This window comes from Cibotium barometz, chromosome 16 (assembly GCF_041138505.1).
Source record: "Cibotium barometz isolate CiBa-2024 chromosome 16, ASM4113850v1, whole genome shotgun sequence".
NCBI lineage: Eukaryota > Viridiplantae > Streptophyta > Polypodiopsida > Cyatheales > Cibotiaceae > Cibotium > Cibotium barometz.
The window spans coordinates 19185724-19203924 of record NC_141061.1 but is presented as its reverse complement, the minus strand read 5'-3'; the positions used below and the strand labels follow the sequence as shown (position 1 = coordinate 19203924).

The window sequence follows — 18201 nt, the reverse complement described above, 5'->3', positions numbered from 1 at the left end:
CGTTGTGAGTGAGTGGTTCATCTCTTTTCCAATGCCCATCATCTACCATACTGGTATCATTTAAGATAGCTAAGATACGTGCGTTAAGCAGAATTGAACTCATACTTTAGAGGAGTATTTTGTGGACAAAAGTTCCAATAACAAACATATTAGTGGGGGATAAATTGACATCAATATCTATCTTTATAGCCAGTGAAATATCCTAGAGTCTATTGTTTACCCTTTCAACAAGTTTTAGAGCAAAAAAAAAACAAAAAGAAAAGGTTTTGGGGCCATCTTCCTCCCTCGTTTCTTCTCCTTACCCCTCTTTCCTTTCCTTCTCTTTCCTCCATTCCCTCTTTCATCCCACCATTTTCTCTTTCCTTCATTAGATTCCCTTCTCCTTCTTTCCATTCCCTTCTCCTTGCATTTTCTCCCTCCTTCATCCCTTCCTCTCTCTCTTCCATTACAATCCCTTTATTGTTTAGCCTTTCAATAGTTTTGGAGCCATCTTCCTCCCTCATTTCTTGTCCTTCCATTTAACCCCTCCTCGTGCTCAAGGCAAGCATTGAGAAGAGGGAGCTACTCACTTAGCTTTTATCAATAGCTTTTGTAAGAGGGGGGTGTTGCTATTGACATGTTGATGGGTGCTAGTGCTTGTATTGGGTTAGTTAAAAGGCTAGAGTACACATTGCTAAGATATGGTGCCATGAGCACATATTAGAGGCTAAGGTATGGTATAGGAGGGAATTAAAGTAGCCACCCTAGGATGTGGACTACATGATGTGGAGATGTGGATCAAGGATATCCACAAGGAGAGATGTGGATCAGAGGATCCAATAGGTGTGAATATTCAAAGGGCTCTCTCTATATAAGAAGCCTATCATGTATTGTTGATTATATTCATTGTAATAGATTGAGTGTTTCCTACCTTATGTCTCTCTCATGGTGTTACGATCCTCTTTGATCCCTCACTTTGTCATGCTCTATGGATTTCTTCCTGCTTTTAGGTCACGTGTGCTGAGAGGCTAGAAATTGGCTTGTGGGACTGCCAAACCCTTTGTAGCAAGCCAGATGCCTTGTGGAATGCTTGGACAGCTTTGCAGTGGCCACAGATAGTGGAGAATGCCTTAGCCTTGCCTTGGCAGATGGGTTCTAGTGTACAATAGGGATTGGATGCAGTATGAAGCCAAGAACTGGCTTAGATAGTGGATTTGCCAATGAAATAGAGTGCAAGGGAGTGAACCCTTGTTGTATAAGCACTTTTCCATTGTCAAAGGAATAAAATAGATACCAAAAGGGGCATCAAAGCATTTGGGGCCAATCTGTGTCTCTTGCATTTGTTTTCTGAGAGCAGGACACTCTAGCCTCCCTTTCAGTGGTTTCAAAGTTATTTCTAAGTGATATTTAACTAATGGAAGTGGCTGGAAATGATGCAATGTGGCTGTAAATAGCGTGGGTGCTAAGATAGTTACAGTTTACTACTATTTAGTTTACTGAAGGCCGGTTTCAAAAATCAACCTGTTCGATTCACTAACAAAGACTAGAAAAACACAAGACATTACACAAGGCATGGTAACAAACAGCCACCCACATAGGGCACGGCACCCAAATCAAGTTACCCACATAGGGCGCAACCCCTCAACATGATCTCAATCAGCACATAACATCTTCCAAGCACAATATGCATGCTTCAGCGAGCACTTCGAGTACAAATTTCTTCTTCTTTCGGTTGTAGCTTCTGCTTTTCTTGCATGTCTAGGGTGCCACCTCAATCAATCCTCTAACCAGAGATCCTTGTAAGACTTCTCATCTTCATGCTTGATTCTGTCTCACGAACCCGGAGACTGAAGTGGGCATTCACAAAGATATGATAAAGAATGAAGTTTGTGCTTTCAAAATGCCTTGCCTTCAAAGCACTATGCCGCAAAAAGTCCTTGTTCCCAAATTATGGTGAGATGCCAGGCGAGAACATAGCTGCATGCATCTAGGAATCCGCCACAAGAGAGAAGAGACAGATCAATAATTCAAAGCAACAACGATGCAACATGCCTTGGACCCTCAGAATCCATCTTAGATCTCTCTGGCCATCAGATTTCTTTGAGTTTCATGGACTCGAACCGCTCTAATACCATTGTTTGCTTTTAAAGCCTCACAACCCAAATTGATTTTACCACATAAAATGATGCTCTCAAACAATTTAGATTTCTCACATCAAGGAATGATTGCGACACAACAGAGTACCACAAACTTGAACTATATCAAGCTTAGGAGGGACAACTTCAATTGACTTGAGACCTTCAGGACTGCAGCTCATTGCTACTGCAATTGTTACTGCACTTACAAGAACATGACTCTCTAACCGACTCACTATAAGATTCGACTAAAATCCTAATGAGCAACTGCTCAGACACACACAATAAAGACTCAGAGAGCTTAGAAGGCTCTGTGTGTGTGAGAGAGAGAGAGAGAGAGAGCACTTTGCCAACATGTAGTTTATAGGCATGCGTTGTCGCCTCAATTACCACCATTAAACTACTGGAAGTCGTCTCAGGTCTCTAGAAGCCACGCCTCTTCTCAAAACCGCCATGCTCACAAGCTATCCAATATACTTGGACTGACTTATCATTATACCCCCCTCAACATATGCAAACTATATGCCCAAATAATAGTGCAACTGAGCCATGTCTGTCATGGCAAAAGACTGCTGTAAATCAGCCTTGAAATCCGCAATTTATTCCATATCTGGCCCAGTGATAAGCATGTCATCCACATATAAAATCAGAATTAAAAATTCCAATGCACTCTTTTGGACATAAAGAGTGGCCTTAGTTGGGCTATTCTTAAAGCCACCAAAAATGCATGTATCTTCGCATACCATGCATGGGGTGCCTGCTTCAAGCCATAGAGGGCTTTTCTGAGCCAGCAAACCATATTTTCAGGAGATAGAGATAGAGAGAAATAGGGAGAAAGAGAAAGAGAGAGAGAGAGAGAGAGAGAGAGAGAGAGAGAGAGAGAGAGAGAGAGAGAGAGAGAGAGAGAGAGAGAGAGAGGGAGAAAGAGAAAGAGAAGGAGAGAGAGAGAGAGAGAGAGAGAGAGAGAGAGAGGGAGAAAGAGAAAGAGAAGGAGAGAGAGAGAGAGAGAGAGAGAGAGAGAGAGAGAGAGGGTTTGAGGGGGAGAGAGAGATCGAGAGAGAGATGGAGAGGGAGGGAGAGAGAGAGAGGGAGGGAGGGGGGGGGAGAGAGAGAGAGGGAGAGAGAGAGAGAGAGGGAGGGAGAGGGAGAGGGTTTTTTGGTAAATTTTGTTTATTTTTTGGTCGATTTGTATTGAAAAGTAGATTTTTCTCTTCGAATTATGGAGTTGTTTTCTAGTGTTTTTTAATTAAATTTGAGAGAGAAACGGAGGCGTTTTGGCCATAATTTTGTAGTTTTTGCATTGCTCGCATACATGTAGCTATCCCTCAGCATGGTAGATGGGTGATCCCCCTACCCTCAAGGAGACTTCTATTGAGTATGAAAAGATAAGTGCTTTTATGAGGAACATGCATCCCTCTTCATTGTTCAAGTTACAGATCTCTTGTGGGATAGTGGTGAGGACACTTTGGTATTTGATGTGTAGTTTGGAGGCAGATTGGTTAGATCTTATGATTCTAATATGGTTTTTGATGCACACCTAGAGCTAGTTAGATTTGTTGGCTTTGTTGAGAGGGGTTATTTTGCTTCTGGCTGGTATATATAGACTCTCATCCAGAGAATACCAAGAGGGTATTTGGAGGCTTTGGTTCTTTGGGGGTGCCCCCATCAAGTATCGTCAATGGAATCTAGACAAGTGGGAGTGTTAGTTTGCTTCTCGCTAGTGTAGACCCTTGTCTTTTATTCTCTAGTCCAAAATTATGTTCCAATAATAAGCATGTCGACATCTTTTTCCATGAAGAATGTAGATGTTAGAAGCACAAAGTCTTTTTAGAAACCATCAAGCTTGTTGTACTAGCTTTGTTTTTTTCAACTTGAGATATTCTCTCCATGATATCATAATATTTTGACATTGTTTATGTATTTTGTAGGTATCATGTCGAACAACCAAACTTTCGAAGAAATCCATGTCTTTGGAAAGCCCACATCGCGGAGGATGCTTCCACTAGGATCCAAAGGATAAGGGTGGAAAAGAAAGGCACCAAGGAACCAAAGAAAAGTGCCAAGGATCCAAGTCTTGAGGTGAAATAGCTTCAACAGATTTATGATGTTCCTGCTCCGTTTGATGAAGGTTCGTTGCAAATTCAAACATTATGGGAGATAGTGGAAGTACACAATAACATTGATTCAAAATGGACCATCAAAGTTAACACTGATACGAAAGAGATGACTTTGTCGCTTCCAAAGACACTTCCCAATGGAAGATCAGTTTTTAAGCCAATAATAAAGATTAAAGATATCACAAGAAGTGAGTCCAATGAGGAATGTGTTGAAATGCTTGGGATTGATAACAATAAGAAACCTATTATTTTTATTGTTATGGAAGAGAAGTTCTCTTTGAAAGCTGTTACTCCACCCATTGTAGCGGAACAATCAAAACAAATCAAAGAGGAAGGGAAGGTTAGTTACTATCCATAAGTAATTTCTAATTCTCTATGTTTATGTAATTTCTTTTGAATACTATGAGAGATTCAATTTTGTTTTGTGTGTCCAGGATCTTTTTTATCACTTGACAAATCAAATTGTGGAGGTTGATAAAATTATCGAGCAGATGGAGGTATCAACTTCCAATAGTGATTCTGAGGAGCATACAGAGGAGGGTTATGAAGAAGATACCGCAACATCACCAATCAAACCAAGAGGTTCTTCAAAGTCAAAGGAAAGGGATCTTCCCGTATTGAAGCTGAAAATTTTGGCTCTAATATAAAAGGATTAAGAATTTTCACAGGTTCACATGGATTGAGAGCACCTTCTCTTTTAGGCCATCATGGATTGAGTGCACCTCCAAGTGGGCATGGTTTGAGTGCACCACTCCCAAAAAAATAACCTCTATTGGCTGCAAGTGTGTTTCCTCTTGAGTCTGATGAGGATGTTGTTGAGGAGACTCCATCTATTGCACAAGGGAAAAAACGGAGTAAACTAGGATCAAAGGCTCCAGCAAGTACCGGGAGCTGCTGATATTGGAGATGGCACCTCAGATACACAACAAAATAGAGTTCGAGCAAAGGTACAATGAGATAACCTTGTGGATCGATAGACTTTCTTCTTCGAGCAAAGGTACAATGAGATAACCTTGTGGATCGATAGACTTTCTTATTCGCATTGATCATGTTATCAGACCTCCTATTGATCCTAGGACTGGCCTTCGGCCATTTGAGGTGTGAAAAATACATCCTTTCCATATTGAGAATTTGAAGTCACGAATGAAGGACAATCCGCATACACAGGTTGTGAACTACATTGTGCTCGTGGATCCAAAAGATTGTCCATACAAGGCATCTTTTGATCGTCGAAAAACAAATGATTATAACTACTTTGTAGTGCCTCTTGCAAATGAGGATGAGGCTATGCATGATGAGGAGGATACCTTGGCTAATGATGCCCGGTATGATCCATTGGCTGGTTATGCCAAGACAGATGTGGTTTCTGTAGTTATTGACTCAGGTCATATTGCGCATGGGCAGGAATCATTGATATGTTTGCTTTGTAAGTGCCTCCATGACTAGAAGCAATCCCCTCGAGCTTGGCTTCATAGGTTTGATACCGTTATGAGAGCTCGGGATGTGATGCGCAGTGAGACAGGTTATGGTCTTAGTATTCAAGAGGTTGCTATCCTTTTGAGGCTACTTGCCATATGGTCCTTTATGGACAGGGATGCTTTGCAATGGGAGCTGCATGGTCTTGATGATGTTTGTCTTCAAATACTTGGTTATTTCAGTATGGAGAGGGGGAAGTTATCAAGTACTCCATTGCCTGTATTGGCTCTGTACTTGAAACACAGCAGGTTTGACGATCATAGATTAGTTGAGCAGCAAGTTATGGTTGATATGGAAGCCATAGTACTTCATGCATCCATGACTAGGTTGAGACTTGGTTTCACATGTTTGCCATTGGGGCTACACTTCCGGTTCTTGCTTCCATTGCAGTGGGAGTTGGTAGCTTGATTATGGCATATTTTGGCAGTAGGGAAGCGATTGTGGACATCAGGTCCTTATGCTTCCAAGAGCAGCATGCAGGTGATGCAGGTTGGGTAGACCAGTAGAGGTCTATTGTAGGGCATGTGCTTATGGTCACAGGTGGTACAGAGACGTTTTCTTTGCACAGTGACAGTTCGGGTGCTATGGACTTAGCACAGGAGCACGTGATGGTGAGAGTTCACTCTCCTAGTGAGATCTGGCATGAGATGTTGGTTGACAGGCATCTACAGCTTGTCATTTTCTATCCTGCAGACCTGATGTCTGCTAGTAGCTTATCCTCTATGCACTTTGCACATTGTAAAGTGCCGATGGGCATAAAATGACGGTTTGGTCATCTTATTTTTCAGCCTATGGCTGATTGTATTATATGTGTACTATACTCCCTTAAAGGCACAGTGCCTTTAAGTGGGAGGTTGTTGGGGTAAAGGGCAGTGTGCCCGCCCACTTGTACATTGCCCATGTATACTCATATATATATGATAGAGGAATAAGCTGGAGTAGCTTTTGCTCCGCCACTTCTGGTGTCTCCTTATCCCTTTGTGTGTGCTCTCCTCTCCCACAGTTTCTTCCACAACCTGCCAAAACCTTCTTTGCAACTTTCCTAGACCTCCAAGCAATCTCTTACCTAAGCATCGCACGAGCCTCATCATCAAAGATGCAGAAAACCCACTCAAGATCTTGTGAGGAGTCAGATCCACATACGAAAGAGGAGTGTTGGAATCCTTGGAAATCCCTTCAACACTCAAAAGCAATAACCCCTTCCTTCCCTTCACCAACTTCCACTAGTCCTTTCACATTCGACCCCTCACACACCCTCCCTTCCTTATTACCAAAATTGTGCATCGTCATGCTTGTACCATAGGCTTGTGTTGCCAATGGTCATGAAACTTCCTAGAAAAATTTCAAAAGTAATTCCTTTATACTTGCAGATTTCCATAAGGATCACACATCATTGGATGGTGGGACATGCACATTTCCTCATTTTCGACCATGGATGATGCATTGGAGTCAAAAACTTGTGCATTGGTATCCTTATACCGTACCTCTATATCTCGATGGTCACAAAACTTTGAAGGAAGTTTTACATGAGTAATTACATTATACTCGCAAAGATTCATAATGATCGAATATCAATTACGTGGTGGGGTGTTCACATTTTCTCTATTTGGTAGTTGCAATGAAGTACGAAAGAAGCCCACAGAAACACAGTATAGGAGAAGCTTACAAAATGGCAGACTAGAGAACTATTGTTAAGACATAATTTGCTTCACATCTTCAAGTTCCCCAAAAATTAGCATGGGACCACACACATCCTCAACAACAAGCACTGCATCTATAACATGCCACATATTCAAATCCAGTAACCAACTATGGCATGAAATGCTCCTTGGAATTGATTTTCTGAATATCGATAGCACAAGGTTGGTGCAACTTGCCTTAAATGGATTAGGCAAAGAATATGATCAATTTGTAACTACCATGGTTACAAAGGAGAATCCCCCAACTTTTGAGATAATGGCTAATATGCTAATGGGGACACATTCGAGAACAAGTGTGCAAATCCAGATCCAATAAGAGAAAAGGAATGCCCATAGAGGTAAAGGATATACCAGAGGACACAGTAGGACAAATCAGCCTCTAATAAAGGTAATCAAAACTCTCGAGCAACAATAGCCAAAATTTTAATCAAGGACAGTCTAGTTGATAACTAAAATAGACAAGGTATTCCTAGACATGCAGGGAACAAACGTGGAAGAGGTAATGTTAGGAGAAACAAATTATTTAATAATAACTTCATCATCATGATCATCAATGCAAATGCACCAAGAAGGATAGGGAATTGTCGCTACTATTCCTAAATATTGGCAATTAAAGTGCCACAAAAGGAACAAGATTAGTCTTCAGGACATAGCTCCAAACAATTAGGCAATTATGTCCAGCATGATGATTGACGGATAAATCTCATAATGTTTTCTTACCATTCAAGGCAATTGTAAACTTGATCAATCTAAAGCACCAAAATGATTTGTAGACTCAGGTGCAAGAGCACACATGACAAGCCGCAAAGTATGGTTTTCAACTTTAGAAAAGAATCAAAATTCAAAAGAGCATTTGTTCATAGCTCATGGGCATCCATGCAGGGTGTAAGCAATAGCTCAAATTCTAACTGAAAGTCTTTCAAGTGAAAAGGTCATAAAAGATGTTTTGCATGTGCTAAACTTGACTCAAATTTTGTTATCATTGGGTCACGTTAACAAGGTCTGCTACTTCAAAACTCAACTTAGCATCTGCCTAAAACCTCTTGAAACTTAAGAGGGGGAAGTAATATATAACTTGCTCCCAAGTTTTTATAGTTTTGTTCTAGTTCTTTATAGCCATGCTCATAGAAGTATCAAAGTCTATGATTTTTTGTGCGTGTAGCACTTTTTTCTTTTGTGCTCTATCATCTTGTAACAATCTAAGAGGGGGTGTTGAGGATGTAAATTGCATTAGGGGTACTGTGTATTCAAGAGTGGTAGAAATGGGCATGTCCCACATGTAAAGACCAAGTGTAAATTACACATGGGGTTGCGTATATATAACCTTGTAAGACATCTTTATGCAGTATAGAAGTTTAGATTTGCATAGTATCATGGACTTGTGGCAGCTACCTCCTTCCTCCTCTCTCCCATAGCTTTTCCCGCTTCTCTTAACACGGGCTTCCTTGTCTCTAACCTTCTCTGTTTCATCCTCTTCACTGCACATCATCGGTTGGATGCCGAGAACAAATCGAGCACTTATGAATTGGCAAGGGGCAGACTGAACCAAATAGTGGAATGAGAGAGAGATCAAACAACCTCCCCAATCACCATTGCACCACCAAGCATATCAAGGGAGGCTGGGGGCAACAAGGCAGCCATTGCATCATCTGCTCGAAAAATGCATGTTTAAGGCAAATGATCAGAGAGTGGGAGACGTAGCCACCTACATGATCGTGTCGGAAGTGATCTTTAGAATCGATCGACGGAATTCAATCAAGAAGATAAGCAGTACAGAAGTGGATTGATTCATCGTGATTGATCTCAGATTGATAATCTTGAACGGAATCTGGAAGATCATGGGAAGGCCAGTGTTCCCAGTATTTCACAACATGATTCCTATATGGATTGCCGTGTTGAAGCTGTTGAAGAAAGCTTTGAAAAGTCTGTCATTGATCAGGCTTTCCGAATCCGGAGGTCCTCATTTTCTCGTGCAGCCATTTCAGTGCAGTGATCTGCAGCAGACAGAATCTTTCCATTACGAGAAGCCTATTTTAAGACTCGAAATGCTCTAGCAGACCTCGCACTGACTGCATAGAAGTGCTAGATTATGGGTTTATGTTCTCATGAAACATCTTGTTATACGAGACCCTTGAGATGTAAGTCATAGAATTGCTACCTTGAAGTTGCCTCCCTCTTTGGCAAAGAACAATGTTCCAATAAAGGATTAAAGTTATGGTGGAGATCGTAGGAGTCCCTCAAACCCTAGATTGTGGAAAGGTTCCTCTATGAAGATAGGCCCCTTATGGTGCTCAATTATCAAGGATGGCAGTGTGTTAAGAGACAGTGTGTTAAGAGACCAGGACATCAAGGGTACATTGAGATTAAACAAAAAGGGAGTGAGGACACGAGGAGACCTTTGGGACAAAGGTAATCAAAAATGTAAATTGGATGAGTAACTCATAATATCATTTAATCTCCATGGATTTCATGTAAGACTCATTCATGTGATGATGCAATTTGGGACAAAAATACACTTGCTTGGATCAAAGAAAGATTGTATACCTTTGTCAAGAAGTTTATATGGATGTCGCATTACTAGTATAGTCTTCTCTGAGAAGAATAAGGAAGTGATAGACTCACTCAATCTTAAGTGGCAAGCCTACTTCGCCTCAATATGGGCTAGTAGGTTTTCTAGAATCCAAGATGGGAGTATTTCTAAAAAACAATCATGTATACTTGAAACCAAAAAAGGTAAACTCTTCCACACAAAGTTCACCACTTAATCAATTGGAGAAGAAGAACACAAACCACACCACGAAAGCAAGAGCAGACTGGGTACAATCTCCCTCACCCTAGATCAATGGCTCACACTTCCTCATCTAGAGTATTTATGATATTTCATAAAAGCACAATGAGCCAAAATTATCCCTCTCTTCCAAAATGAGGGATTTGCTTTACATAGCCATCTTTGAGCCCAAAATTGAATTATGTCCACTCCACAATATATTGCTCAAACTTGCAATAATAAAGAAATATAAAATTGGCCCATGGCCATAAATAATGCAATGTGCAACACCTCGATCAGTACCCTCGCACTAACTCCAATCCTCACTATGAGTTCTATCACCTGTCCTCAAACCGCCAATTACATTACTTATTAACAATCGATTGAAGGAATCACCGAATCAATCGATCCCAACATAACCACGCTCAAAGCACAATACCAATAACACTAGCGATATCAGTATTAACCTGGAATCACCCATGATACCAACCATTTAGCATGGCAAACCACAAGGTAGTCAAGCATCCCCAACTAACCACACAAAGTATCCCACTAGGACCCCCACCATGTTTGGTGCACTCCTATGGAGTACTTTGCCATAGTCACACTTGACTAAATTAATAATATCCTAAGTAAGATATATCAAAAATATAATTTCCATAACATCCCTCTTGCTTGGATTGCAACTGACCTCAGTTACGTGTTTGATTATAAGAACTAATGAGGCCTGGAAAAGTTCGAGAGAACCGCTCAAGCATCCACTGCATCATCTCTTGGATGATTCTTAAATTTGAGCGAACTACTTCAAAGGGGTTTCGTTGGCGAAACTACCAGCAGTGTGTTTTTTTACGGATGTGCATGACACCAAGGCAAAAATGGTATTTAATGCTCGATCGACCATGCAAAGCATATCCGATCGAGCACGATGGTGCAGGTGCTTGCGTGAAGCGTGCTTTGCGTCGATACCAGTTGCGTCACAGTGCCGATCGCTTCAAGGATGCACATGATGTGGTGCGGTGGTGCAGCCAGCACTTATCCACTAGTGCTACCTCCTCGTTTCAGTCGCGTGACGATAGGGTGGTGAGCCGGTATTTTTGGTGCGTGGACATTGGGAGTCTTGATCGGTCTAGGCCTTTTGATTGTCGTTCCGTGCCTGGCACTCTTGATTTCCATTCCATCAGGAGCGTAGGTAAGTCTCACCCCGCGATCTTTTCTCGACGGTTTGCATGTTTTTGCTCTGCATGCATTGATGATGATTGGGGAGGGTGCTCCATGATACCATGGGCCGATCCATGGGTACGGCGAGTGCTTTCTCCCTTCCAGCCTTGGGAGGAGGTACATGATGATCAGGATGCGGGATTCAGTTCCTCTAGAGATTATGACCAGCTTACAGATATTTTGCGTATTGGTGATATCTTCGCGGTTATTGCTTCGGAGGGCAATGAGGAGGGTGTGGATTATTACTTGTTGCGATGCTCTATGCTGAAGAGTGTGCTGAATGAGGATACAGTGGATGGGCATGGGATGCACTTCAATGCTCATAGCATGATCGTAGGTGGCCACTATTTTCAGTAGATACAGAGGCGTGGTCGGTATATTGAGTTCCAGGAGTACATGGCGGATCAGGAGGCATACATGTATTCTCATCTTGTTGTTGGGATCAAGATTACTTTGAGTCGTGTTCGCACTCGCAAGGCGACCTCCACTCCACGATGGCGCCTTGCAGTGGCGGATCACGAGAGCATACTTGCAACTATTGGCATGAGAGCTGATCCTGAGGAGTAGCACATTACATATCATATTTTTTGGGATCATCAGTTGATTAGATTGATTTTTATTGGGTATCACTAGTTGATTACACTTTTTTGTATTCGATATGTATAGGCTCACTGTGTGACCGTACCATTGTAATTTTCATGGACTCATATTTTGTATTTCACTATGATGGCTGTATACACGTTCATACACATCATTGTATTAGATTCTATTTTTTACATGATGTCCGATGTCTTCTCAATGGGATTTGTTGTGTTTGTAAAACAAAAAATTGTTTATTAGTAGTAATGTTGTAATTTGTTTTGTGCTTTAGGACATTTTAAAACGTGACTAAGAAAATTCGCGCACGTACTAACGAAATACGCGTGTGGACTTACTTGTTGGGGATGAAACTTCGCACGACTCTTAGGCCACCCTAGACATACATCCACGCGAGATTTGGTCTGAACTGATTTGGTATGCGCCACGTGGAAGGTACAATGCGTACATTTTTACAATCCCTACTAGCACGACTACGTATGAGCTATGGCGCATGTACTAACGAAATACGTGTGTGGACTTATCTGTTGGGAATGAAACTTCGCATGACTCTTAGGCCACCCTAGACATACATCCACGCAAGATTTGGTCTCCAACTTATTTGGTATGCGCCATGTGGAAGGTATAATGCGTACATTTTTACAATCCCTACTAGCACGACTACGTGTGAAAAATGGCGCACGTACTAACCAAATATGCATGTGGACTTATCTGTTGGAGATTAAACTTTGCACGGCTCTTAGGCTACCGTAGACGTACATCCACGCAAGATTTGGTGCCCAACTGATTTGGTATGCGCCACGTGGAAGGACAGTTGCGTACATTTTTACAATCCCTACTACCACAACTACGTATGAAAAATGGCACACATACTAATGAAATATGCACGTGGACTTATCTGTTGGGGATGAAACTTCACACGGCTCTTAGGCTACCCTAGACGTACATCCACGCAAGATTTGGTCTCCAACTGATTTGGTATGCGCCACGTGGAAGGACAAATGCGTACATTTTTACAATCCCTACTAGCACGACTACGTGTGAAAAATGGCGCACGTACTAAAGAAATATGCACGTGGACTTATCTGTTGGAGATTAAACTTTGCACGGCTCTTAGGCTGCCGTAGACGTACATCCACGCAAGATTTGGTCTCCAACTGATTTGGTATGCGCCACGTGGAAGGACAAATGCGTACATTTTTACAATCCCTACTAGCACGACTAAACCCTAAACCCTAAACCCTGAACCCTAAATCCTAAACCCTGTTGGGGATGAAACTTCACACGCCTCTTAGGCTACCCTAGACGTACATCCACGCAAGATTTGGTCTCCAACTGATTTGGTATGCGCCACGTGGAAGGACAAATGCGTACATTTTTACAATCCCTACTAGCACGACTAAACCCTAAACCCTAAACCCTGAACCCTAAATCCTAAACCCTGTTGGGGACGAAACTTCACACGCCTCTTAGGTTACCCTAGACGTACATCCATGCAAGATTTGGTCTCCAACTGATTTGGTTTGCGCCACGTAGAAGCAATCCCTACTAGCACGACTAAACCCTAAACCCTAAACCCTAAACCCTGAACCCTAAACCCTGTTGGGGACGAAACTTCACATGCCTCTTGGGCTACCCTAGACGTACATCCACGCAAGATTTGGTCTCCAACTGATTTGGTTTGCGCCACGTAGAAGCAATCCCTACTAGCACGACTAAACCCTTAACCCTAAACCCTGAACCCTAAATCCTGAACCCTGTTGGGGACGAAACTTCACACGCCTCTTGGGCTACCCTAGACGTACATCCACGCAAGATTTGGTCTCCAACTGATTTGGTTTGCGCCACGTAGAAGCAATCCCTACTAGCACGACTAAACCCTAAACCCTAAACCCTGAACCCTAAATCCTAAACCCTGTTGGGGACAAAACTTCACACGCCTCTTAGGCTACCCTAGACGTACATCCACGCAAGATTTGGTCTCCAACTGATCTGGTTTGCGCCACGTGGAAGGTATAATGCATACATTTTTGCAAGCACCTTTTCAATGCTTAATGTTTACAATTACGACACACGGCATTATTTTTAAAATACATTATGTATTAGATGTGTGAATTGAGATATTTGAAATTCAAAATCATACTCTTAATTTTAAATACGCACATGGGGATGAAACTTCGCACGGCTCTTAGGTTTAGTGTAATAATTGCAAGCATTGATATATACGAAATTCAATATGATATTCAAAATGATAAAGTTGGAACTTGAACACTTTTTCAATGCATAATGTTTACAATTACTTCACATGGCATTCTTTTTTAAATACCTTATGTATTAGATGTGTGAATTGAGATATTCGAAATTCAAAATCATACTCCTAATTTTAAATGTTTATGTTACATTTAAACAAACTATAAACTGAGATAAACAAAGTGTGAAGAACATCATGAAAGTACGAAAATGCTCATACATCATAAAAGTGGGAACAATATCATGAAAGTACCAAAATGAATCTGTACATCATCATCATCATGCTGCAGAAGTGCATCCCTATACAAGAAACGTGTGAAGCCTAAACAATCAATCTGAATCCGAATCTGATAGCTCTACATATGATTCTCTAGTGGAACGCTGATGTGGCTCCTGTATGACCCGCTGCCCAACCGTCCGCTGTGTGCCCTCAGGCAAAGCCGGCTCAGATGGGCCAGCCTCATCACCTGCATGAGATGGGCCAGCCTCATCCTGATGAAGAGGAGGGCATGCTGCACGCGCCACCGCTGCCATCTCTGCCTCCCTCACCTCCTCTATGTACGCGTGTCTCAGCTCCCATAGCCATGCATCTGCGAATACTCGTGCCTCAAATCCAGCGCGAGTAATCGTCTCTACGTGTAGAAGACGCTGGTCTCGGCCCCGCCCTAGCTGCTGCTGCTCCACCCACTGCTGCAATGATGTCTGCAGCTCTGCCTCTCGCTCAATCCGGCATGCCTCCTCTGCTCGTGCCTCGTCACCTGGCATGAAATCACCATACGAAAAGCGTCGTGGAACGCATGCTGCAACCACCGATGTATCAGCACCCTCCTGCATCAGCAACGCTCTCTGTGCCTCCTCCCTGTAGTGCTCTGTCAAGACTACGCGGGCGAATGGATCAACGGCCTGACGACGACCAGGATATAGATCATCCATGCCTAGTCCTCTGTATGTCGCCACATCAATGTCAGCAAAGCATACAGGGCACACTGATCGTGCCACCATGTGTGGCGGGTCATGCAATGGAGATGTGCGATGTGGCCGCACCCTAGTCCAAACCACCCTACGGTGTCAAACTCCTCGTGGCAAAGGACACAAGTGGCAGTAGGAAGCCTGGCTATGACTGCTGCGTCTATGGGTGTCCTAGTCGGCACATCTACAGGAGGAGCGGGGTATAGGGCCACGCTGGGGTCGATCCTATGGCGAGATGGATCACGACTAATATGCCTCAACTGCAAAATATAGTGCTCTGCACGATGGTATGCTATGCATGTCCGAATCCTCTGCTCCTCCAAATCTGTCTGCAACAGTCGTACGCGAGACTCCATCTCCTGACGCAATAGATGTGCCTGCAATGCAAACATGTCGCGTACATGGTGAGAATTAACCAAAAAACTTCAGTTCAAAACACGCTACAAAAAAATAAACTAACATAATCAAAATAACTAACCTCGTCCCTAGACTCTCGGCCAACAATGCCTCCAACTCTGCAATCCGTGTGTCTCGAGCCTCCAACTCGTGCTGAGGCGGTGTAGATGTGGGAGGTGGTGTAGATGTGGGAGGCTCCATCGATGATCGAGGTGGGGGAGGTGGAATCGCAATAGATCTCGATAGGGCAGAGACCATGTGCTGCAAGGATGATGCCACTAAATGAACATCCCCCCTAATCTGTCCTCCCACCGCTCGCAATGCCGGTGCAGGGATGGTGTGCAACTCTGGTGCCTCACGTCGACGCCGAACACCTGCAATCTGACGCTCCTGACGCCCCATCCTACCACATCTCGCTCCTGATCCTGGACGGGTACTAAGGTAGTCCACCCGATGACCAAGCACAAACTCAGCGTATAGTTGCATGGCAAACGACCTGGCTATCTGACGGTTGTGAGGCAATCGACCACCATTCGCAGCAAGATATCTCGGATAAATGTGTGCTGCTATGATGGAGTGCCTACAACGTAAAATATGCAAGGGGAGCCCTGATCGTGGTCGCATCGCCTCGGTGTGACCATCCCAAAACATATCCTCCAAGGCCTGCCTGTGATGTGACTCACGCTCAACGAATGGCTCTCCAATCCAAGCCACCACCAGTGATCTCCGCCTCAGCCTGTGCCTGAAAGCTATCCACAACGTCCTCAACTGTGTCCAATCGACCCAGAGCCTCAATAACTGAATCTAGACTCGCAACCAAGTGAGGGGGTGCCCTAGCATCTTGCAGTGCCCTCATCTCAGCTCTCAGCATCTCTATCTGCATACGAATAGTGGTGCTAGAACCTGTGCGCTGGCTGGCGCATGCACAAAAAAAACACATGGAAATTAATATTCTATTTGGGTAATGAAAATAATATTCTATTCAATATGACTTATAATCTATTTACGTAATGAAAACTATGCGTATGTACTCCTTGATGAGGTAGGATGTCGTTGGGATCATCCTATGCACCTACCGGTAGATGGGCCAAATGTGTGGCTCAATATTAATCAATATTATTAATAATTCTTAATTTTGATTAGAATTTTTTCAAACTCAAGTTGTTGCATTTTTAAACTTAGATGTCTCAAATATTTTTTCCTTATATGTTTCCCTTTTTTCACTTTTTATCCAATATGAAACTTTTCCACATGTGGTGTAAGGACCACATTGTCCACTTATGGCCCCTATACTAAGGACAGATAGTGGAGAGGTTTGGTTAATAAGACCTTCTTTGAATGCTTTACTGCCTTGGGTTTGCAATAGATATGGAGGAGATAGAAGGATACCTAATACATTACTTTGAACGATACACAAGCAAGGCGCATCTAGTATTTCTCGGACTACACATTAAAAAAGAGAGCGGGTTCACACTACAGACCTTTTAAAACGAGAACTTTGAGAAAATAATTAAGCCTTTTCAATATTATCTATTTTGGTTGGGCAATCCACCTCAACTAGTGGCCATTCCTATAGATCATCACTTGGTTCCCATGCTTGGGGAGAGAGGAGACCTTTGGACAATCATAAAAATTACGTATGTGTTTTCGATGCGCTGGTGCATTTACAAGATCCAATTAGCCATATGCTTATGCATCTAACCACTCTAGTGTTGGGGTCTTTGCCCATGTGGTGTGGTGTTTTAGGGATAATGCCCATGTGGTGTTTTATACAGCCTACTTACTCTACCTAAATTATGAAACAACTCTTAACCAACTATATAATCTATAATATTCCACATAAACGATGATTTTTTAAAAGATGGTTTTGAAGACTAAAATTTAAACGTTTTTTTATTTAAATAAAAATAGCACCAATTTCAAAGATAACATAGAACCTACTTTAATCTCTCTTTTTCTTGTTCTTGTTTTCTTGTTTTCTTGTTTTTAATACATTATTTTCTTATTTTAACAAAATTCTTATTTTCTTGTTCTTGATACCACTGAATTCTAAAAACAAAATTTAAACGTTATATTAAATTCAAAACTTCAGTAATTTGTAAACTTCACTTATAAATTTTTTTAAATAGATTATTTTAAAAAACAAATTATATACTTTTTGACATTTAAATACTAACTTAAACTCTTATTTTCTTTTTTTTAAAAGATCATTTTTAAAAATAAAATTTAAACGTCTTTTTATTTAAATATAAATAACACTAATAAAAAAAATATCTTTAATCTCTTTTTTTTAAAAGATGATTTCAAAAAACAAAACATATACATTTTCAGGCTTTAAATAAAAAATTACGTAATTCCAAAAATAATTAAAAAAACTTTAAAATGCATTTCAAATTTAGAAATATTTTATAATTATTCCTATAAACTAAAATTTAAACGTTTCTTTATTTAAATAAAAATAGCACTAATTTAAAAAATAACTTTAATCTCTCTTTTTTTAAAGATGATTTTAAAAACAAAATATTTACATTTTCACATTTTAAATAAATAATTACGTAATTCCAAAAATAATTAAAAAAAACTTTCAACTGCATTTC

The 18201-nt window shown here is 41.6% G+C and overlaps 1 protein-coding gene across 1 annotated transcript; it reads right to left on the bottom strand.

Moving 5' to 3' along the window:
• Positions 1 to 15342: 15342 nt before the first annotated feature.
• On the bottom strand, positions 15343 to 16236 carry LOC147630447 (uncharacterized). Its single transcript, XM_086810000.1, has 2 exons — positions 15687 to 16236; positions 15343 to 15585 (listed from the first exon to the last, which is right to left on the bottom strand). The coding sequence occupies exons 1-2, from the start codon at positions 16226 to 16228 to the stop codon at positions 15501 to 15503; spliced, it is 627 nt and encodes a 208-aa protein (XP_086666126.1). The 5' UTR covers positions 16229 to 16236; the 3' UTR covers positions 15343 to 15500.
• Positions 16237 to 18201: the final 1965 nt, after the last annotated feature.

Bases quoted from the DNA above. Each gene is read 5' to 3' on its own strand.
- LOC147630447 (XM_086810000.1), bottom strand. From the start codon at position 16,228: ATGCGACCACGATCAGGGCTCCCCTTGCATATTTTACGTTGTAGGCAC. The intron at 15,586-15,686 runs GTTAGTTATTTT...TTTGCATTGCAG, and splicing joins GCCGAGAGTCTAGGGACGAG to GCACATCTATTGCGTCAGGA.